The 19,807-nt window shown below is 38.9% G+C and overlaps 1 protein-coding gene across 4 annotated transcripts in view; it reads left to right on the top strand.

The window, feature by feature from the left end:
* The window catches only part of WWC2 (WW and C2 domain containing 2), a 104,832-nt gene that overhangs the window by 17,488 nt on the left and 67,537 nt on the right, over positions 1 to 19,807 (top strand). Inside the window, exon 1 of one of the 4 annotated variants that reach the window (XM_027777404.2) lies at positions 19,507 to 19,606. The exons of the other annotated variants lie outside the window; for them this stretch is intronic. Within the exon in view, the coding sequence (XP_027633205.2) occupies positions 19,548 to 19,606 (59 nt within the window). The 5' untranslated portion in view covers positions 19,507 to 19,547. Of the gene's footprint in view, positions 1 to 19,506; positions 19,607 to 19,807 lie in introns of those variants that run through there. 4 annotated transcript variants of the gene reach the window in all.

Below are 19,807 nucleotides of genomic sequence, written 5' to 3' on the forward strand. Positions count from 1 at the left end.
GAATGGAATAAATAAAAGGTAGGTAAGGCTGATGGCAGCAGAAGAACGCAACATTTTTCAGTGCCCTGAAGTCCACAATACGATTTAGATTGTTGGCAGCTTAACACCACAACTAGGATTGTTAGCAACTGGCAGGAGGAGCATGATTTGCTCTGTACAGTTCATGTTAGTTCTGCTTCTTGGGCCACAAAGACATGCTTGGCCAGGCCTGCCTTTGCAGATCCCCAAAAAAACAAGTTCAGAGGGCCCTAGCTGTGGTTTGCACTACCTTTGCCCTTGGAAATTGCTTTCCCCTTTCTGCTTTCTTTTGCTGAGGCATGTAGCAGCTGGAGAAAGCAAACCAGAAGGAAACAAAGATGCGAAGGTCAGGGTTGGGGTGCTTCAGTTCTTGTTATTGTCTTAGGGAGGAGTTTGCATGCTATGGACATCCCCTCATACCTCAGCAGAGGTATTTCTTTGACCCTTCTCTACCTCATTCTGCATCTAGTGACTGTGAATCATGCTCTGCAAGCTATACTCTGTCCCACTCCGCTCTGCTGACACACTTAATGGTCTTTCTGCCTAATGGTGGGAGTGTCACGGGAGCATCACGCCACATGGATCATTCTGCCTATGTCCTCTCTGTCTGAAGCAGTTATCCATACTGCAGCACGCTGTCAGTTACAGCCCTTTCACAAGTATTTAGGCTACCCTAAATCATAGCCTAAGCATAGTGACTGTCAATAAGGTAAAGGCCCTTTGGACATCAATTAAGCTTCCTAGTCAGATTTGTGAAAAGAAGAGATTTTGTCTTCCCGAAGCCCAGTAAAAGGATCAAAAAATGTTCTAGCCTGCTTTTTTCGGCTGGCACAGTACATTGCCACGCTCCATCAACCAGACTAATTCTTTGGCTGCCAGCGAGGGTCACCAAGCGCTGCTGCTTCCTTGTCTATCTCCCAGCAGCTGGCTTTGTAGAGAGACAACAGGAAGAACAACCCAGGCATGGTAAAACAAGAAGATAACGCTGTTCGTTAAGTTTGCAAACTCTGTTCATCTCCGCTGCACAAGGCTATGCGTTTCTTCTGCAGGCTTTGGTCAAATGAAGCCAGATGTCATCAGCAAAACTGAATGTGGCTCTGTGTGTTTTTTGGGGTTGTGGGCTGGTTTCTGTGGTTTCTGGGATTCCAGATAAAAGATGTCTGCTGTTACGATTAGACTCTCGAAGCCAGAAAACACTTCTAGACAGGGTGTCTTGTATGTGTGGGTGCAGAAATGCTAATAATGGTTGAAATGCTGTAATGTTAAGAAATGAGCAGTAGTGTTGCTCCACTGGTACCCAGAGACTGCTCTGGTATTGTTTGGTGCGTGTCTCTCGTTCTTTCAAGTGATACTGCTATTTATGTACATTTATGTAAACCAAACCAGAGACATTGTTATAATCTGTTTATTGTAAATACAAGTGATAGAAATACAATGATTTTAACACAGAGAAAGGAGTAAGGTGAAGGAGGGAAAATGTGGCGGGCAAAATGAAATGCTTTTTGTATCTTTGGCATGAAGCAGTGAAGTCAGAAAAAAAGACAGACCCTTTCGCCTGGGCTTCCAATAGAGAGCAGAGTTTGTCCGCTATTTGTTCAGTGTAAAAAGTGATGAAACACATGAGTTGGGTTGGGAGAGGATAAAATTACTGTATAATGAAAAAGTCAGCGAAAAGCTGTGCCAATCACCTTTAGGAAGGAATGCAAGTGCTTTATTTTATTGCAAAACCCTACCTTCCTTACTGGTTTTGCCTATAAAAGTTCAGTTCTTCATAGCATGGCACAGGAAGAGATACTTGGTGTACTGGACAACTGAAAGCATGAAATGATCAGCCCATAAGTGCGTTATAAATGTTTAGAACTAAATGTAGAAGAATGGATTTTTCATTAAACAAGAACACAGCACTGATGATTCCTATTAACTTCTAGCATTTCAAAGACTTGACAGAAGATCAAATCTCTCTTTTTATGGCTGATTTAAATCAATCATTGTTCTGTCCGGCAAAATTCCAAGCACACATTTGAAAGCTCTTTTGAGAATTATCCTTCCCCCACCCTAGGTTATATCTGCCAGATCAGGAAATTCCAGCTTTTTCTCTTAAATTTACTATGGAATCCCCAGAGTCTGAAACACAGAAAACAGATTTTGGCTGGACTGTGAATAATCACGGTCCTCTCTTTCTTCCCTAACCTTTTCACGTACTTTCTAAAATAGAACTTTAGCCATGCAGAGTGCCTGCAGATAAGCTAAAAAAGAATTGCTTGCACTGATGTGAGCTTGAAAATCTGTCCTCTTGTTAGGTCAAACTCCATGCTTGTACATATTCTGACTGATTTTCCTTGTGTTTGTTTTCATTGCTTTATTTAATATACTGTAGAGCATTGAAATGCATGCAGGCACCCAATGGCATTTTCAACAGATTAGAAGTTTGACTGCTATTTAATTACAGTGCACGTACTTTTAAGCTTTCCAATACTTCTGGAAATTGTTTTAGATGACCGATGTTTATAGGATGAGAGTCAGAAGCCTAGCTTCCAAGCAGATATGTTTTGTTTTAAAAGCTTGAATGATACATGAAGTAATTTCCCAAAGGAACCTAAGGATATCGTGTAGAATTGGAGGAAAAATAGTATCTCACAGTATTAATATTTATGTTAAAGATTTTTCACAAAAGCAACTGATGTAGATTGATTTATGAGAGATAGTTGGAGACTTCCATGGAGAAGTTTAAAGAGATTACATAAGTAATTGGATAGTAGAGGTTTGTACCTGGGCTATCTCTTAAGAGCAATCTTCTCTATTCAGTTTAAAAGTATAATAAATGGCAAGTGGAGATGTAGTGCTTATCTTGGAAAGGACTGACTGTGTATTTCCACTGTGTGAGCTGATGTTGAGGTTTTTCATTACTCGAATTGTATAAAAACTTTACATCTAACAAAATACTTAAAGTGATTTTTATGAAGTAATCATTTAAAAATACTGTGTCTGAGAAATTCCAGAAGTCTGTGAAATTGCAGCTTTCTAGTCAGCTGAATTTATTGAAACATTGCTTATATGGCAGCTTGCTTCTTCCAGTACAAAAGATATATACAGCGTGGGAGATTACTGTTTAATCCATTGTTTATGCTTAGGTGTTGTTTTCTATGAAAGTGCCTCTGCTCAGTATTTGAGACAGTATTGTTGTTTTTTCAGTGTCATTAGCAATCGTTTTTAAACTCTCCTTACTAGAGCCTTATTAAGGAATTATTAGTTTTGGCTAAAAAAAGTAAAAATGGCAAAGTAAAACCTCTCACCAAAGGACAAAATATTTTATAGGTTTTAATTCGGCAAACATGACAAAAGTCAGATAACTGAAGTGTTAATCACCTACAAAGTTTGCTTCTGGCCTTGTTGAAGGCAATGGCGAGCCTGCCTTTGACTTTGATGTTGAAGGAGGATGCACATGGAAGTTTCCTTGGCTTGTTCTGTGAAGCTGTGTGTCCTTTGCAGGATCGGGCACCTCACTGGTGCACGTTGTTCTGCTTTGAAATTCAAGTAGCCAGTAGACCAAGGTATTGCAATAAATAGAAATTTTCCTAATTGCACAACCATTTCCATTTCTTAAATGCTGTTCTCTGTAATTTCTTCCCTTTTCTCAAAAATAGGGCTTTGCAACCAGTTACGGTTGTTAGTCCAAAACCCCTCAACCTACCAAAATCAGCCTCGTAACTTTCAACTCATAAAACTGTATAAGGTAGTTAAGCAACTCTCCAATTTTGCTTAGTCTTATCTGTCTGTTTTAATAGCTTAATTGTAAGGAGGAGGAGGAGTAATCACGGATGTTACAGTACTACCTGTGATCTCCATCAAGAACCAGGATTTCAGTATCTGTTAGGGACTCTGTTTCATGACTGGTTCATACCAACCTGAACTGGGACTGCAAGTGGTTCAACCCTCTCTTGCATGGACTTTTGTACCAGTGATAAACTGGTTAGGCAGCTAAACTATTTAAAAAAAAAAAAATTACAAAATTTAAATCTCTCCTACTCGTTTTGTTCTTTGATTTGACTTACTATGCAGTCAGATGAGTGCCAGCACAAGTAAAAGAGAAGGGGCATGAACGCCTACCATGGAGGAAGAGCAGAGCTGTGATAGCCAGGTTAGATCCATTACGGAACCTGAGTATTTGGTGTGATATAGGCAAATAACAAAGATCTTTTTTTCCGTAGTCAAGATACACAACGATGGAGTTCTAAGCTCCAAGAAATGAAGGCAAAGTAGGAGTGAGTACAGATGTATGTGTGCACACGTGGTTTGGAAGTGTGGGGATAGCAAAGATTTTATAAGTATATGTAAAAAGCGTGGTTAGCTTTGAGAACAGAGTTACTCAGGTACAAATTCTCAGAGTAGCTTGTCCTACCACATGCCAGTCCTTGTGGTGAAATTCCCCCCCCTTACATAAAGGCTGAACTTATTTCAACTTACACCTTGTAGGTAGGGGCAGGTTGCCGCTGCATCCTTCTGAAGCCGCCTTTTCTCCAGGCTGAACAAACCCCAGTCCCTCAGCCTGTCTTCACAGGGCTAGTGCTCCAGCTCCCAACCATCGTGATGGCCTTCCCCTGGACTTGATCCCATTTGTTGATGTTTTTCTTGCCTTAGGAGACCAGATCTGGTTGCAGTATTTGAGATGCAGTCTAGTGAGTGCAGAGCAGAGGGGGTAATCCCTTCCCTCCATCTGCTGGACGTGCTCTTGCTGATACAGGAGGCTGTTGGCCTTCTCTGTAGCCAGGGCAATGGATCACTGCCAGCTCGCTGCCCACCAGGACCCCAGAGCTGCTCCACAGCTGCTCAGTCCCAGCCTGTATCGCTGTAAGGGGCATTTGCTTCCTGGGTGCAGGAGCTGCTGAATCTCTGAAGAAGGCTGGCTCGTTCCTATAGCCTAAGTCCTTCTGAACGGCGGTCGTGTCCTTGACAGTGTCGATTGTGTGTGTGTCCCAGTTTGGTGTCATCTGCAAGTCTGATGAGAGTGCACTGTGATGCCTTCTCCAGATCAGATGTTATTGGTTGATACAGATGTTAAACAGGGCAGGTCCCTCCGATAATCTGCATCTTACCGGCTTCCGGGTGGAATACAACCTGTTGACCACTAGCCCAAAAGAAGGCAAGCCTGGATTGCAGGCTGCTGTTACAAGACGAGGATAGATGAAGAGATTTGATACCATGTTTTCAGTCAGTGGAGACTAGCTATGACTAGGAAAAAAGTTAGGAGAAATTAGCGACTTATTATAAACTGTTAAATAACTACATGTTTATTAAATAACAATCAATTAGAGGGACTTCAAAGATACCTTTGCTTATGAGTTGCAGTAGCTCCATGATCTCTGTAGTTAGTGAGGCAGTTTTAAGAATTCTAACAGGGGTCCAGTTTGAAGTGTGCACAAAGTCAAAATCCTTTTTTATTTTTCCTTTTTTTTTTTCTTTTTTCCTCCCATTGGGGAGAACATTCTTTTCACTTTGTAAATTAACTCTTAGGATTTGTCTATTATGTGTTCCTTTCTGTTGCCAAAGGATAAAGTCGGTGGCATACCATTGAGCTATGCTGCTATTTTAGTAGCTATCTTGAAAAGTATCACCTCTCTGTTTGTTTGTTTGGGGTTTTTGTCTTTGTAATCATTAATATAAAGGCCAGCAGGTTCTATGTAGCTAGAGTCTTTTCTTTAAATTTACTTTAAGACAAAGTACTGTGTCTGGCATGGTTTCTGTCTTTGGCATTCTGATTTCCAGTCCTAAGAGCCTCAGGAAAGGAAGGAGTGGCAGATCTCGTTAATCTTTCTGCGTGTGCTAGAAGAAGAGTGAATTTAGAGTAGAAGCTCCAATAGGGAAATGGTTGCATCTGGAATATCACATTTACTCTCACTGTGGATCTATTCTTTGTGTTATTTGTGGACTGTGTTTTTGAAAGCAATTACAGTTTTGATCTCAACAAAACGCTGTGGCAGTGAGGTCCAGAGATGGTTGTGTGTTGTACAGAACTTTGTTCTGAGCCTGCTGTCTGTACGTTGTGTGCCTCCTTGTAGTGTAAGAAATGGAGAGTAAGTGCTGCCTGTTCGTTTCCTTGTATATAATATTTCCGCTCTGTAAGCAACTTCAGAAATGAATACTCTTAATCCGTTCAGTTACGTTACATTCCATTCTATACCCTGATCACTGTTGCACTCTTTTCTCTGTATCTTCTTGTCTGGTTTTACTTTCTAGCTGTTGTTGTGGTGTGGAAGTACAGGGCTATCAGAACTGAACACAGTATTAAAATGTAATCACACAATAGCTTTATAGAAATTATATTATGATGTTTTTTGTTTTATATTTCTTTCCTCTTAACTTGTAAATAAGCTGTTTGGCATTTTGGCTTCTGCTAAATGCTGAGCTGATTCAAAGAGCCATCCACAAGAAGCTGAATACTTCTTCGGTGATGTTGGCGAAAATACTTAATATCTCTCAATCCAATTAAAAGTGATTCAGTGGTACAAAATCTTGTCACAGATTTTTGTGCATAACCTCTTTCCTTTCGTAATTTTGAGTTTCTAAGCATTAGCTTAAGCAATTGAATTTGAAAACGTGCGAAATAACCTCATTCTTGTGTTCTCATCTTCTTTCCCCTTCTCACATACGCTTTCACCTTCAAAGACAGGACTGGTAAAAGATTGCTCTTGGCTACTCATCGGAGTATTGTGAATGTTCTTTTAATGTTTGTATGCTTATTTGAAGAAATGATGATTATTTACTCTGTCCTATTAGCAGCCACAGCCAGGGACTAGGTTTTAATACGTACTGTGTTTTCTGAAGTAATTCTTTAACCTGGATTAGAATAATCTTTTTAAATCAGTGCTGTGAACTGCTAATAAACCTGAAGGGAGTGCATTTCCACGTGTGGGAAAGGTAGACAGCTGTATTCCAGTCTGGTAGGTAGAGCGCTAGCTCATCTGACAGCTCCAGGCTCCCTTTTAGAGTGTCTCACAAAACTCCTCAGCAATCTTTACAAATTTACTGCCTTGGAAGTATTTCCCCTGGTCTGAACAACTGTTTGTGCCAGACGTACTTGGTAAAGAGGAATGTGTGATAAGCAACTCTATGTTGAGGGTAGAGGAAAGGCTTATAAGTGTGCCATGCCTTTTTCTGGGGGGTGGGGTGGGTGGGTGTTGCCTTTTTTTCCTTCTTTTTCCCCTCTTTTTTGTTTTGTGGGTTTTTTTTTTTTTTTTTTCTTTTTGAACTTCACCTTTCTAGGAACCAAAAAGCATATCTGACCTGAAGGATGTTTAGTCAGTTTGACATGAGAGGTAAAAACTGGTTTCTTTTTTTTTTTTTTCAATAGAAAGCAATGCTGCAACCAACTGTGTAGGTGCTGTATTCCTGCTAGCTCCTACCAGAAAATTTGCTGCATTTGTTACAGGTTTTGGGGTGGGTTTTTTTCAGGCAGTTTCTGGGAGTGGGTGTGTGGGAAGGAAGTCACAGCAGAACACTTAGATGTTTCCTGTTGGATAATTGTTGCATATTTCCCATTCCTCAGACTGCCACTGGGAATAAATTTAATCTAAAACTTGAATTCCGTTAATATTGTGAATAAAGAAATGTAAAAACAGTAGAGGTGCTGAAGGAACTCTGTGTTGATTTTGTTTAATATAATACTATTTTGGGAGTGTCTTGGAATATACAAAGAAAGGCAATTTAATTTTAATAAAGCATTGTGAACTAGTGAACAATATTAAAATAATTGGTGGGAGAAATTAAATTATAGGCCAGAACATATATCTGAAATCTTCTTCTAATTTTACAATACTGTAATTCTATAGTACCCTGACACTTCAGCATATTGCACTTTTAAGTTTGATGTATGAACTGTATGATTTGTATGAAGCAAACATATTTGCTACAGCCCTTACTCATTATTTCAGTTTTACTAATACACGTCAGGCTGTGGCTTCCATCACACTGTTGTCCAGAATGAAGAGATTTTTCTAGAGGCTGTCTTCTATGAAACCCTAGCTGAAATGATTTGAAGGAACTTTCTGAACTGTTTGCAGCAAGGGTTGGCAGACTGGTTTTTTTAGTGGTGATTTATTAATATTAAAATATACATATATTCCCTCTTCCTTTTTTTTTTTTTAATGTTATGTTGCTTGAAGTTGTATAAAATCAGTGGAGGGTGTGTGTTTGTTTTCAAAGTAAAAAATTGTTAACACATTTTAAAGATTCCTCCTTCTGTGGCATCGGGAAATAGAATTTACCAGTGTCCAGAGGTTAGCCAAGTGGTTGTGTACCATCTGAGCTCTTCATTTAACTCGGGCTTTTTGCAACAGGAGCTGCAGCGTACTGCAAAACATGCAATGATTTCATGAAGTACCCATGAGAAATTGTTACAAAGCAAGTGACTGGATGAGAAATTAGAACATGAAGAATTCAGTATTGAGAATAACTGTCAGAATGGGGTGCTCTCTCCCCTTGGGCGCAATTTGTAGGTCTGTGACTGAATTGCAATGACCTTGGACAGTTAACTCAAGTTTGCTCTTCCCTGCTTCTGGAATGATTGTGTACTTGGAGTGCTTCACAGTGCTGAAGTTGAATGTTTGTGAGGTTATTTGAGATGTTCAGATGGATGGTACTTTTCAAAAGTGCTTGTCACAGATCGAAGTTTCCAGCTACTGAAATTGGTAATGCTCCTGCTGACTCCAGTGGCAGCAGAGTTAGGCGAGGAGAGTCTTTAAATATCCTCTCTATAAATCCAAAGGTGTCTTGCAATGCAGGCATTTGTTTGCAGGAGGAGTGAAGGGGAGTTCACAGAACAAAATTCTCAAAATAATTTTCTGTAGCTGATGAGGTGGGTAGTGGGGTGATTTGGACTAGCGTGTGTATGAAATTACAGAGAAGAGGAAGGGGAAAGGTTAGGCAGAGGGAAAATCTTTTAATGCTGACATTAACTATCATGATTGTTTTCTGGTTTTGACTGTGTTCTTTCTTTGAAACGCATTTTTCTTTCCCAGATTTAATTTTCACACTACAGAAATGTCCCATATTTAACCCTTTAGTAGTTAACCATCAGCCACAGAGCCTGCTTTTGATATTTCGTGCCTGACAGAGAACCAAGCTGGAAAGCCATCCAAAATAACAGAATAAATGTTTTGCATATTTATTATAAGTCTCTAAGTGTTTCTGGTTTGATTTATTCTAATAAAGTGTTCCAATCTACAGATATTTTCCTCCCATTGTTTGTTATATCAAGCTTTAATTAAATGGTAAGATTTTGGGGACAGATGTTGCTCCTGTTTGCATATGGACATTATTGCAGAGTTTGTGCCTTTTTTCACAAACCAGTGCTTGGCTGGGTTTGGTTTTGGTAGGTTTTGGGGGTTTTTTTTGGTGGGGTGGTATGTGTCTGTCTTTTTTTTTTCTTTAACTTGCGGATTTCTAAGGATACAACTACTGTAGAGGAATGGTTTGATAACAAATGCATGAAATGAGAAGCATAGTGGTACAGGACAGGTAAAGGAAACATTTCCATGTTTGCAGGTAGAGATTGTAGGAATTGGGAACGCTTAAAATTACTGGAAAAAGATCATGGTTTTTTTGGACCTAGTTTAAAACCAATAGGTAAGTTTGTGTACTCAATTGATAACAACATGGTTTCCCTCTATCAACAGTGTATGGTCATGTATATACAAATAACCTATAGCAACACTGCACATAATAGCCTTTTCATAATGTCACTGCATTTGAGCTTTCCGGGGGAAGGCTCAAAGGTCGTATCGTTGGTTTATGGCTGTGGAATTATCCCCGTGCTAGGGTATGGTTATCAGACATTCCTCACATTCCAGGTGTCTAATATTATAGTGCTTACACGCCAGTGCAGGACCAACTGCTGTGTCAAAGAAAAACGCAGGAGGAAACATTCATGGCATAACCCATTTCCACTGCTCTGCCCCCCCGCCTTCCCCCCCTAACCTTTCAAAATGTCATCTTTGAGTTGAACTTGGCAATGGTAAAGGGGTAAACAAATTAGAAGTAGTGATTTGGCTGGGGGGGGGGGTTGCCCTACAAACACAAATAGCTACTATGCTGAGCTGGAAAGTATTGGTTCTCCTTTTCACGTAAGTATTGGGTTTCTTTCAGTACCTTCAATGATAAAATAATGTAGCAAAATATATAGTTGTCTTGAGGGTGGGTTTTTTTTCACTGGTGGTAATTGTTGAGTGAAAAACCAAAACCAGTTTATCATAATCAAAAGGAAAAGGAAACAAATAAACCCATGCCAGCAGGCAGTTTGACCTGGTCCTGCAACCAGTGGGTGTGGGTCCCTTCCTTCCCAAAACCATTCTTCTCCTTCTGGGTCTCAGCTATTCAGTTCATATGCCTTTTCAGCAACACCTGTGAAGGGACAGTGAGCTGACATTGAGCTAATGCTAACCCCTTTGTAAGGCAGTTATGCGCTGCTGGATTGCTGTTACCATGTATTTTATGGCAGTCATTAACATGCACATAGCATCTTATCATAAGGTGGAAGGCAGCATATTCCTTCTGTGCTCACCTCCCCCTATCTTCTGTCTCCTGTACTGAAATCTTGTGTGTTGCGTGTTCCCTTGCTTCCTTTTGGGTGTGCACACATGTGTGAAAAGGACACCCTGGTTTGTGGTTTTTTTCTGTGGAGGAAACGGGCAAGGTCTTTAGAGGACCTGAAAGTTTTCATCCTTTTCTGTATGGCATAAAGCTTAGGGAATTTGCAGATGTGTAGGATTTCTGAGCATTGAAGATAAGTCTTTTAAAATAAAAAAATAAAAAGGATGGTAATTTTTGTTAATATATTGCAAGCACTTGATTGCTGATAATTTTACAGGATTCTTGCAAAACTCCTGAGCGAAGCAGGAAGGTATTTTTGGGTAAAACTCTGTGTTCCACCATATAAGATTATTTTTTAAAATTTGTTTTGGTTTGATTCCACCCCCACCCACCCCCTGCCCCTACTTGGTGGATTTCCTGGTTTTGGGTTTGGTTCACTACTTCTGCAGATTTTACTGGCCCCTCTAAGGCAACACCCCACCCCCCCACACCCCAAGTATATGTCCTATATTTGTCTAAAGGGATAGTGTTGATTCTGTAGGGGTGTTTTTGTTCGGCTGTTTTTATTATCAGGTTGTGTTTTTGAAGACTTACTTGTGCTGCTGTTAAAATAAGTAGACTCAATTTTTTTGCAGTTGTAAGTAGGTTTTAGTTTTAAAGAACTTCCTGCGCTCTATGTGGAATGTATCTTTTCTAGTAAATACATGTCTATAGTGCCTTAAAATGGTTATGTTCATAATAGATATTGGAAGCTAAGAACTTTTGTCAGATTGATGGGTTTTGATGTTGTACAAGTTTAGTAAGTGATGTATAAAAATATTGAATTTAGGATTTTTTGTTGTAGTGGGGTTGCAGAAAGGTTAGTTGGTTTGTTTTCATCCTTATCCTAGCAGTTAAATGTTTAACTAAATCGAGTAGTGGTTCTGGAAACATTTGCAGAATGGAGTACAGTTTTCTACTGTAGTTAGTGCTTGTCTCCTACACCAGTCTGGTGAGTTATCAGCTTGTTATTTCTAACCAGTACTTAACTGAATAGTGTGAACGGTTGTGTGCCATGGTACAGTGTATGAAACTCTGAGTTGGTCTTCAGCAAGACCCTTTGGCAGAAGCAGTCAGAACTGATGATGGGCTGATACTGCCATTTCACGTGGTGTTAGTAATGCAGCTGTCTCTCTGGAGGGCTAACTGGGAACTAAGACACTGTTCAGTCCGCTACCATTTGTAGCAAAGCATTTCAAAACAGCCTTGAGTACTCTGCCTAAATTACAGAGAAGAAATTGCTACGCAGTACTCCAAAAAGGTTTAAAAAACCCCAAACCCTATGAGCACGGAAAAAGATGAGATACTAGATTTGAGTTTCTGCTTGATCTTTGTGTGCTTTGAGCACAGCATTGTGTTCACCTGGGCTGCTGGCTAGCTAGATGAGAGCCTTTTAATGGAAATTGTATTTTTCAAAGTCTTAGATGTTCCCTGAAACATAATTGAATGTGGTCTAGTCCTATCTACATGAACTGACAGCTCATTTGTAAATGCAGGATGTTGTAAACCACTGTCAGTGTGAGTTCAGTACTGGAAACCCAAGTTTCTGAGCTTGTAAAATAGTTGTGAGAGCCCATTATCCCAGTAGTACATTACCCAAATAATGTCTAGCTGTTCCGCGTAGCTTTAAGGTGGTGAACTTACTTATGTATGTCTCTTAGTATAATCCTCTATTTACATGTGTATACATTTTTGTTTACCAAGAAAACCCTGCAAAACCCAAGAAGTATCTTTCTTTAAGGCCTGCTGTCTGTAGTAAGTATTCAAGGGCTTAAAAGAATCATAGGATAGAAATTGCAAGCTATTAAACATTATACTATACCTCTGTAGTTTTTTAGAAAATTAGAATCAGTGCCCACATATTTCAAGTTTCCATTCTACAAATTTGACTGTTTTACCTGTCTTTTGTATTACCAGGAACAAAGTGATCTGAAATCTGGAAAACACATGAAAATTAATTAAATGTGTTCAGGAAATACTTACCGATGGAGTCACCAAATCCTTGCCTCCTAAAAGTGTGTACTCTGCTGTGACTTTATTCTTTGCAATTAGTTTTTAAGTATCCAGTACATGCTAGTGGCTATAGGCATAAAGCAGTGTAATTTAATGTTATAGAGAATTTTTCATAATTAAAGATTTGAGTTTGAACTACTTTTAGTAATTCTGTATTGGTGTAGAAAAGGTAACGTGCATGTTTGCTGTCTTTTAAACACAGGCATTTGTTAACTTTCATGCATCTTGTGATCAAGGTAAACAGATGCATGACCTTGCGTATTTATTTATTTTACACCACTATTCTAAAGCAGGAGCTGCCACCATGCCACTCCTTGTTTGGTGTGTACTAATGTGGTACTGATGTCCACTTAATTACTCTTTCGACATAATACCTGTAATAAAGTGTCAGTATATCTTAATAATACCCTTATTAAAAGAGAATGTACCTCAACAATGCAAAGGTTGTACATAATGTCTTGCTCTGATGCCTGAACAGAAGGCCCTACTGAGTTAAGAATATGATGTTTAGAAGCTGAAATCCTGTCAACAGGCTCGTGAATTAGCTTTTTTAAAACAGAAAGATTGTGCATAGGATTTGCTAGTTTCTGGAATTGAATGAGCAAAGATTATGGCAAAAGTGTATTTTATGGGCATGCAAATTCTGCCCCTTTTTACGGATAAATGGCCCAGTTACCACTTTTTAAAGTTAGGTAAGTGACAGCAGTATTATTAATAGAAAATAAATCCATTTTGCTATGGCTTCAGCTGCTGTAATTTGTAGAAGAGAGATTTGTCTTCCCTATGTAATTGACTTTCATACTGTTAGTGGATAGTGACCTCAGCCATAGGAAGCGGTAGTGCCTCTCTTTAACTCTGACCTGCAATGTGGATCTACAGCTTGGTATTTTTCGCTCTTCTGCATGCACTCTGCTCCTGGGGTAGTATTCATCCCTCTTAAATTCAGTTACCTTGTATAGGCTAAAGGAGCCTTGCATTCAGAGTCCTCCTGTAGCCACTAGAGAAAGAGGGAAGCCTTCAATGTCATTCATCTTCAATCTAAACAGATATGCCGAATCAGCTTTTCTAGGGAACCTAAAGGAATAATTCAGGTTAGATAACTAACTTTTGAAGTTAAAGAGATTAATTGCACCCCTGAGTTTTATATAAGAAATCTATCTTGGGTGCTTGAACTGAGTCAAATCCATGTTTGGGAGGATATTTGGAATGGGATTAGAAGATACATTTATAGATCCTCCAAAGTCACAATGCCTATAGCATTGGAAAGTTGGGTAAGAATTGAATTGATTTTAGGATCCAGCTTGAGCAGTTCGCTAGAATTCCAGTTCTAGCGAAGAATTTAGAACGTTTTTCTTCTTCTGTTTATACATTCCTTTACCTGATCAATTGATTTGAATTTTTACATTTGTTGGTCTTGAGCTACTGGATCAAAATAAGAATTAAATACTTTCAGTCATCCTTTTGCAGAATTAGTAGTTAGCTGATGCTGATCATGTGTTCCTATTCTGTATCATTGTGCTAATTGAAAATATTTTTGGGGAAGCGCTTAGAGGAAACTTTTGTGTTACAGTTGTGTTGTTATCAGTAAGCCACCTGTAACCACCCTTCTGTAATGGCGCGTGTAGGTAAACGAGCCAGTTTCCAGGAAAGTGTGCATGTATCATTGGGTTTCTTCTGTTACGTTTTAATAGATGCTCATTGCTGCACATCTAAATAGTAACTTAATGTTTTGTCTTCTCAGCTCCTGGAGTGTGGAGAAGAGGTATATTTTTCAGAACAGTTTCTGTCTAGAAAAAGTGCTAGCAAGTACTGCATTCTAAGAAAAAATAATGTATAACATACATCATTATGTATGAGAACGAGTGGGTGTGAAATTTAATCAGCACAGCACTTCACGTAAGTGTCACACAAGACCTTGCTACATGGCAAAGAACATGATGCCATTTTGGGTAGGGGATAATTGGGATTTGGTGAAAGTTTGAATGCATATTGAAGTTGCTATAGAAGTTCAGCATTGATCCTCGTTATAAGTGAGTTCAAAACTCCAAGTCTTGACTGTAGGTCAAGAGCAGCACAGCAAAGGAGGTATTCTTGGAAGTCATTTTGAAAGAGATTAAGATGAACCTGTTCATAATGCTCAGGTATTTATGTACCTCTTACCAACCTGCAATGGCTTCCTTTCTAATTGAGGAGAAGTCGTCTCAGATTTGTTGGGGGGTGGGGTGGAGCGTGTTGCCTGTCTGTGTTGCGTCCCATTCCCCCCCCACGCCCCAGTTCTCTGAGATCTGCCAACTGTAACGTTTCTCTCTTCCACACACCCTATATTATACCACATATATTATAAATCACAATAAATTACCCTGAGAAAATTGATGCAAATAGTTCTATCTAAGCAAACAATGTCAAGCTGTTCTCACGTAGCCCTTCAGAGTATGGATAAAAACAGGTCTCGGGAGTATGCTAAGGAGGTCAGTGATGCTGGTATCAGCTGAGTTTGGAAGAGAGCGAAGACCAAAGTCCAGAGTCCTAATGAAGTCCTGATAAAGTAGAATCCGAATCATAATATGGATAACCTCTGGTTCAGTGTTACAATTGATTTAATCCCAAATAGATTTTGGAGAAAAAACGACTCTGAGAAGGTATGCAGTAGAATGTAGCATTACTCTTGCATGGAACAATGTGTTAAAAATAGCGTGTGTGTGTGTTTATGCATATATGTCTACACATACATATGCATACACATTTTTAAGAATGTACACATTGATAATCTCAGATCACAGAGGTGTGAAATACTGTGGGCTGTCCATATCTTGACAGAAAGATAGCATTCACTAGTATATGTAGTAAATTTCTTGTTTTTTGTAGACCCTGACCTTAGGAAGGAACCTTTCTTCTATGTATTTTTGTGGTCGTAGGGAGTACATCAGGCAAGCAAGTTGTCCAAATGGAACAATATTGCACTGACAATCCATCAGTCAGTAGCTACAGTTCCATTTTGCAGTATCATCAGCCTCTGCATTAATGTTAGATGCATATACAGACTTCCAGGCATGGCTGCAGATGCAATATTAACTGTTAATAATACCATATATATAATTGTAGAATCTACATTTTAAGATCTTGAATAACTTTATATTTTGAAAACTTTAAAGAAAAATGTGGATTTGAGGTGGTAATACAGCTTCTCAATTTGTAAACTGTATTTGTCTCCTAGGTTTCCCAGAGCATCTGTGAAGTGACTGGCAGTAACATAATTATATACTATTTATATAATGGAATTACAGAACGCTTCCTGGTTTTCTTAAGAGTAGCCACTTCTTGATACACATGCCTGCCTGCTTCTTGTTCTTTTGATCCAGGGAGTACATTTTAATCCATATGCTGAAATGGGAGTGTTGCAGCCATATAGGGTTGAGTAGATAAAAATGTTATATGCGAGCTAAAGGCTGATAAATTAGTCTTCACTTGGAAGGAGTTCTGTAAGGTTAAACAAAAAAAAAAAGTGCCTATAGGTGGGAATACTTCTGCTTAATGATGTGCATTTAAAAAAATCCCACTTTTTGTTTACTAATTGAACTTCATAGTATACTTAATGTGGACTTTTAAGCCATCCTTTTTAGAGTATTGGCATTCTTTTAAGAACGTGTAAATGGAAGACTACAAAAAAAGACTGAAAAAGTATTATAAACTACCTCAGAATATCAGTGCCCTGAGATGCAGCACTTAATCCTCTATTATGGTGCAATAAACCTAATTTTTCTTGGGTCATGGTTCATGAATGTAACGGCAGTCTGTCTATCATAGGTTATTATGTCACAGATAATGATCTTCACGCAGACAAGATTCCTTCAGTCCATGCTCCTAGGTATTATTTCCTTTCCAATAATATCTCGTAACTCTCTTTGCTTTCAGCTTTTGTCTGGAAAATTTTCTCTTGCATTTTACTTACCTTCATGTCATGTTAATCTCATCCATTTGCCATACCTATTTTGAAAGCAAATACTCTTTTATGTTGGGACAGTTATGAGATCCCTAATCAATTGGGTATCACCTTGTGCTGATTTCTGCTCCATTGTAAAAGTTCATGTTGGGCTTAAAAATCTTGTACTATTAAAAGACTGGAACAAAAAAGACATTGCGGGGATGTAAGACTCTTAAGCAATTGTGATCTTGTTATGTACAAACCTTTTCATGTTTTAAAAATCTGCTCAGGAGCAGTTCTTCTGACATAGTTCAGGTCTTAAGGCTGCAATGGCCAAGCATGATCCAGCAGAGCAGAATTCATTTTTGCTCAGTACTGTCTGTATTTCAGGGCCTCTGTCTCCCTCCTCTTCTTCTTTTGTTCAAGGTCCAGAGTGGTTCACCAAGTACTTTTCCACAGTTTTTTAGTGTGGCTTTAATTTATGGAGTGTCTGGGGTAAGAGGGTGGTTGCTATTCATTCTCACGGTGTCCGATTTCTGACAAGTGATAACACCTGGACAGAACATCCACATGGCCAGAGCTGTCTGCTGTCTAATCTACGGAATGTGCTATAACAGTAAGAAGTCAGTATTTGATTAAAAAGAAAATTGGTGTGGAGTGCAGATGAAAAGACGGGCTAGTACTGGGTTTATATCCTTCCTGCAGAGGTTTGGTGAAATTAATGCTTATGCAGAGTTCTAAATGAATTTATTAGAGGCCATCTGGCCATGTTTATACAAGTTTGTTATCATCCTTACCCTGCTATATGGTATTTCAAATATTTTTTCTACTTGAACTACAAGACTTGTATTTTGAGTTAATGCTATAATGTTAAAAATAAGGATGATGTTGAACTTTTATTTTTATTCAATTTAAAGTCTTTTATGAAAATCCACGTATGTAACCTAATTTGAGGCAGGATTTTCTTTGCAGCAAGATGTGCCCTTGTAGTTGGCACAGGTTCACACGACAAACCGAACTCACCAAAGGGCTGCTGCTTCTACATGATTGATGCAGCCTCTGAGCTGTAGTGGCCTGGGAACTCTCTGGCACGCGTACCCCGTGTTCAGTCCTCGGCGTGCTGTGGACAGCCTGGCTGAAGCTGTGGTGGTGTGTGTTATCCTGGCTTTAAAAAGCTTCTCCTGCTTTCCTGAGAGCCGTCTCTTTCTGCCTAGCTATTACTGTTTGCAAACAAAACGGTTGCCTTTGAAGTGATGCTGGTTGTTGCTAGGAGGTAGCGTTTGGGCAGGTGTATTCGATACAGCGGTGCTGGGCAGCTGCTGCTTTGTGAGCCAGCTGTTTGCCTCCTGAGCTGTGTCATTGCCATCCTGGCCACAGCAGCACAGCTTCTGCTGCCCTGAGAGGAGGAGGAAGGTGAGGAGCAGTGGCAGGTCTTCTCAGAACAGCCTCGCTCAGAGCAGTGCTGCGTCTGGATTTAAAACTGTATGTTGGCGCTGGGAAAGTATAGAATGGGTAGGCTTGGCTTGCTGCGGACCTGGAGTCTCTCTGGAGGTCACTGGGGAGTTTGCCCCAGTCAGCTTCAGTGTGATGTGCTCTCCTGCATTGTAGTGAGGAGGACGGGTCATATCCATTTGAGATCTCCTTTCGAAAAAGAGGTCTTGGACCGTGAGGCAGCATATAGTGGCTTACAGCTGAGGAGGAGGAGGACAGGTACTTCAGAAGCTCTACCTTCTCACTCTGCTGAGAAAAGTGTCTGTGGCTGGCCATTCTCATGCAGAATGTCTCCCAGTAAACAGAACTTTTCTCACAGCTTGCTTGTACTGTTTAGAATCCATATTTTATATCCTAGTTATCCAGATGTAATACCACATTGGTGGTCTCGCCAGATTTTTGTAATAGGTTTAGATGCGTGTGGTTGTTTTTCATAGCAGTTTGTAAGTGGCAATAAATTAGCAAATTTGCCTTATACATGTTAATGTGTTCAGGACCTCAAATTAAGCACTGGTAACCTTCATAAGATTATGTGTGAACTTTGGAGAAATATAAGAAAGTAGATTCATGCTTACAATTTAAAAAAATTTTTAAAAAAATCACTATTCAAAAGGTTTTTGGATCCTAAGAGCTTGGTTCTTTGTAATTTCTGCAACCCTAGTTTAGAGGAATTAAGTGTTTTGCTACTTGAAGAATTGGTAGGTCAGATCCATCAATAATAAAAATGTATTTGTGGGACAGTTTTCTAAATCAAACCTTTGCTCAAATTTCTATTTTCTCAGCTGCATAAAGAATTTAATTCTACAGTTTTGTAAAGTATTTTCTGCCTGATGTTTTCTATACAAAAAGCGAATTCATTTTGTAGAAAGTAAAATGTACTATTTTCTCTTTTATTCCTCACAAAAACTTTGATAAACCATTTTATTTTTTTTTTTTGGTCAGAAACTAATTGAAGAAAACATACTGAAACATAAAAAATCATATGTGAATTAGACTCTTAGCTTTTTATTTGTATGTAATTTTAATGATGAGATGAAAAAACAGTCTTAGGTGATAGAACTTAATTTAAGCAGCAGTGAGTAAAGGAGCTGATGCTCGTGTGTCCCACAAACTGCTCTTGATAATCTTACTCAGAGGATTTATTTTTTTCCCCCAAACTCTGGATGTATACTAATCGTATTGTTGCTATGGTGACAATAAAATCTTAAATCTCTTGGTTTTCCTATTCAGTATCTCAGTATATCAGATATGACATTTATCTGTGGGTTATCAACAGGAAACTCAATACTCATTTAATTTTATTATTTTTTTCTTTAAAAGGCAAAAAGATGATGTCAAGCTTTGCTCAGCCTCAGTTGGCAAACAGTCCATGCATTATCATCATCAATCTATTTCTTTTAACTAATAGATGCCTCCATTATTAAAATGAAAAACTTTGTCTTTGTAAAAAAGCACCATCTGAACATCTAAAGGCCATTAAATGTTACTTATGTCTACTGTATGCACACTGCTGCTTGTTTTAGTCAAGTACGTGGATTGGTAAGTGCTGCTAACTGCATCTTAGGTGGTTGTATTCTCTTTCCTGAGTTTCCTGTCTGTGGTCATTAGAAAAGATGACCGTAAAATCTTGTGCTGTCATCACAGACTCAAAGTTGAAGTTCTTCTGGGGACAAATACAAGTGTAGATTTTTAATATTTTTTTTTTACAAGTTATTGGTTATTGTTTAATTTTAAACTTAA

The sequence above is a fragment of the Falco peregrinus genome, chromosome 2 (assembly GCF_023634155.1).
Source record: "Falco peregrinus isolate bFalPer1 chromosome 2, bFalPer1.pri, whole genome shotgun sequence".
NCBI classification, from domain to species: Eukaryota; Metazoa; Chordata; class Aves; order Falconiformes; family Falconidae; genus Falco; species Falco peregrinus.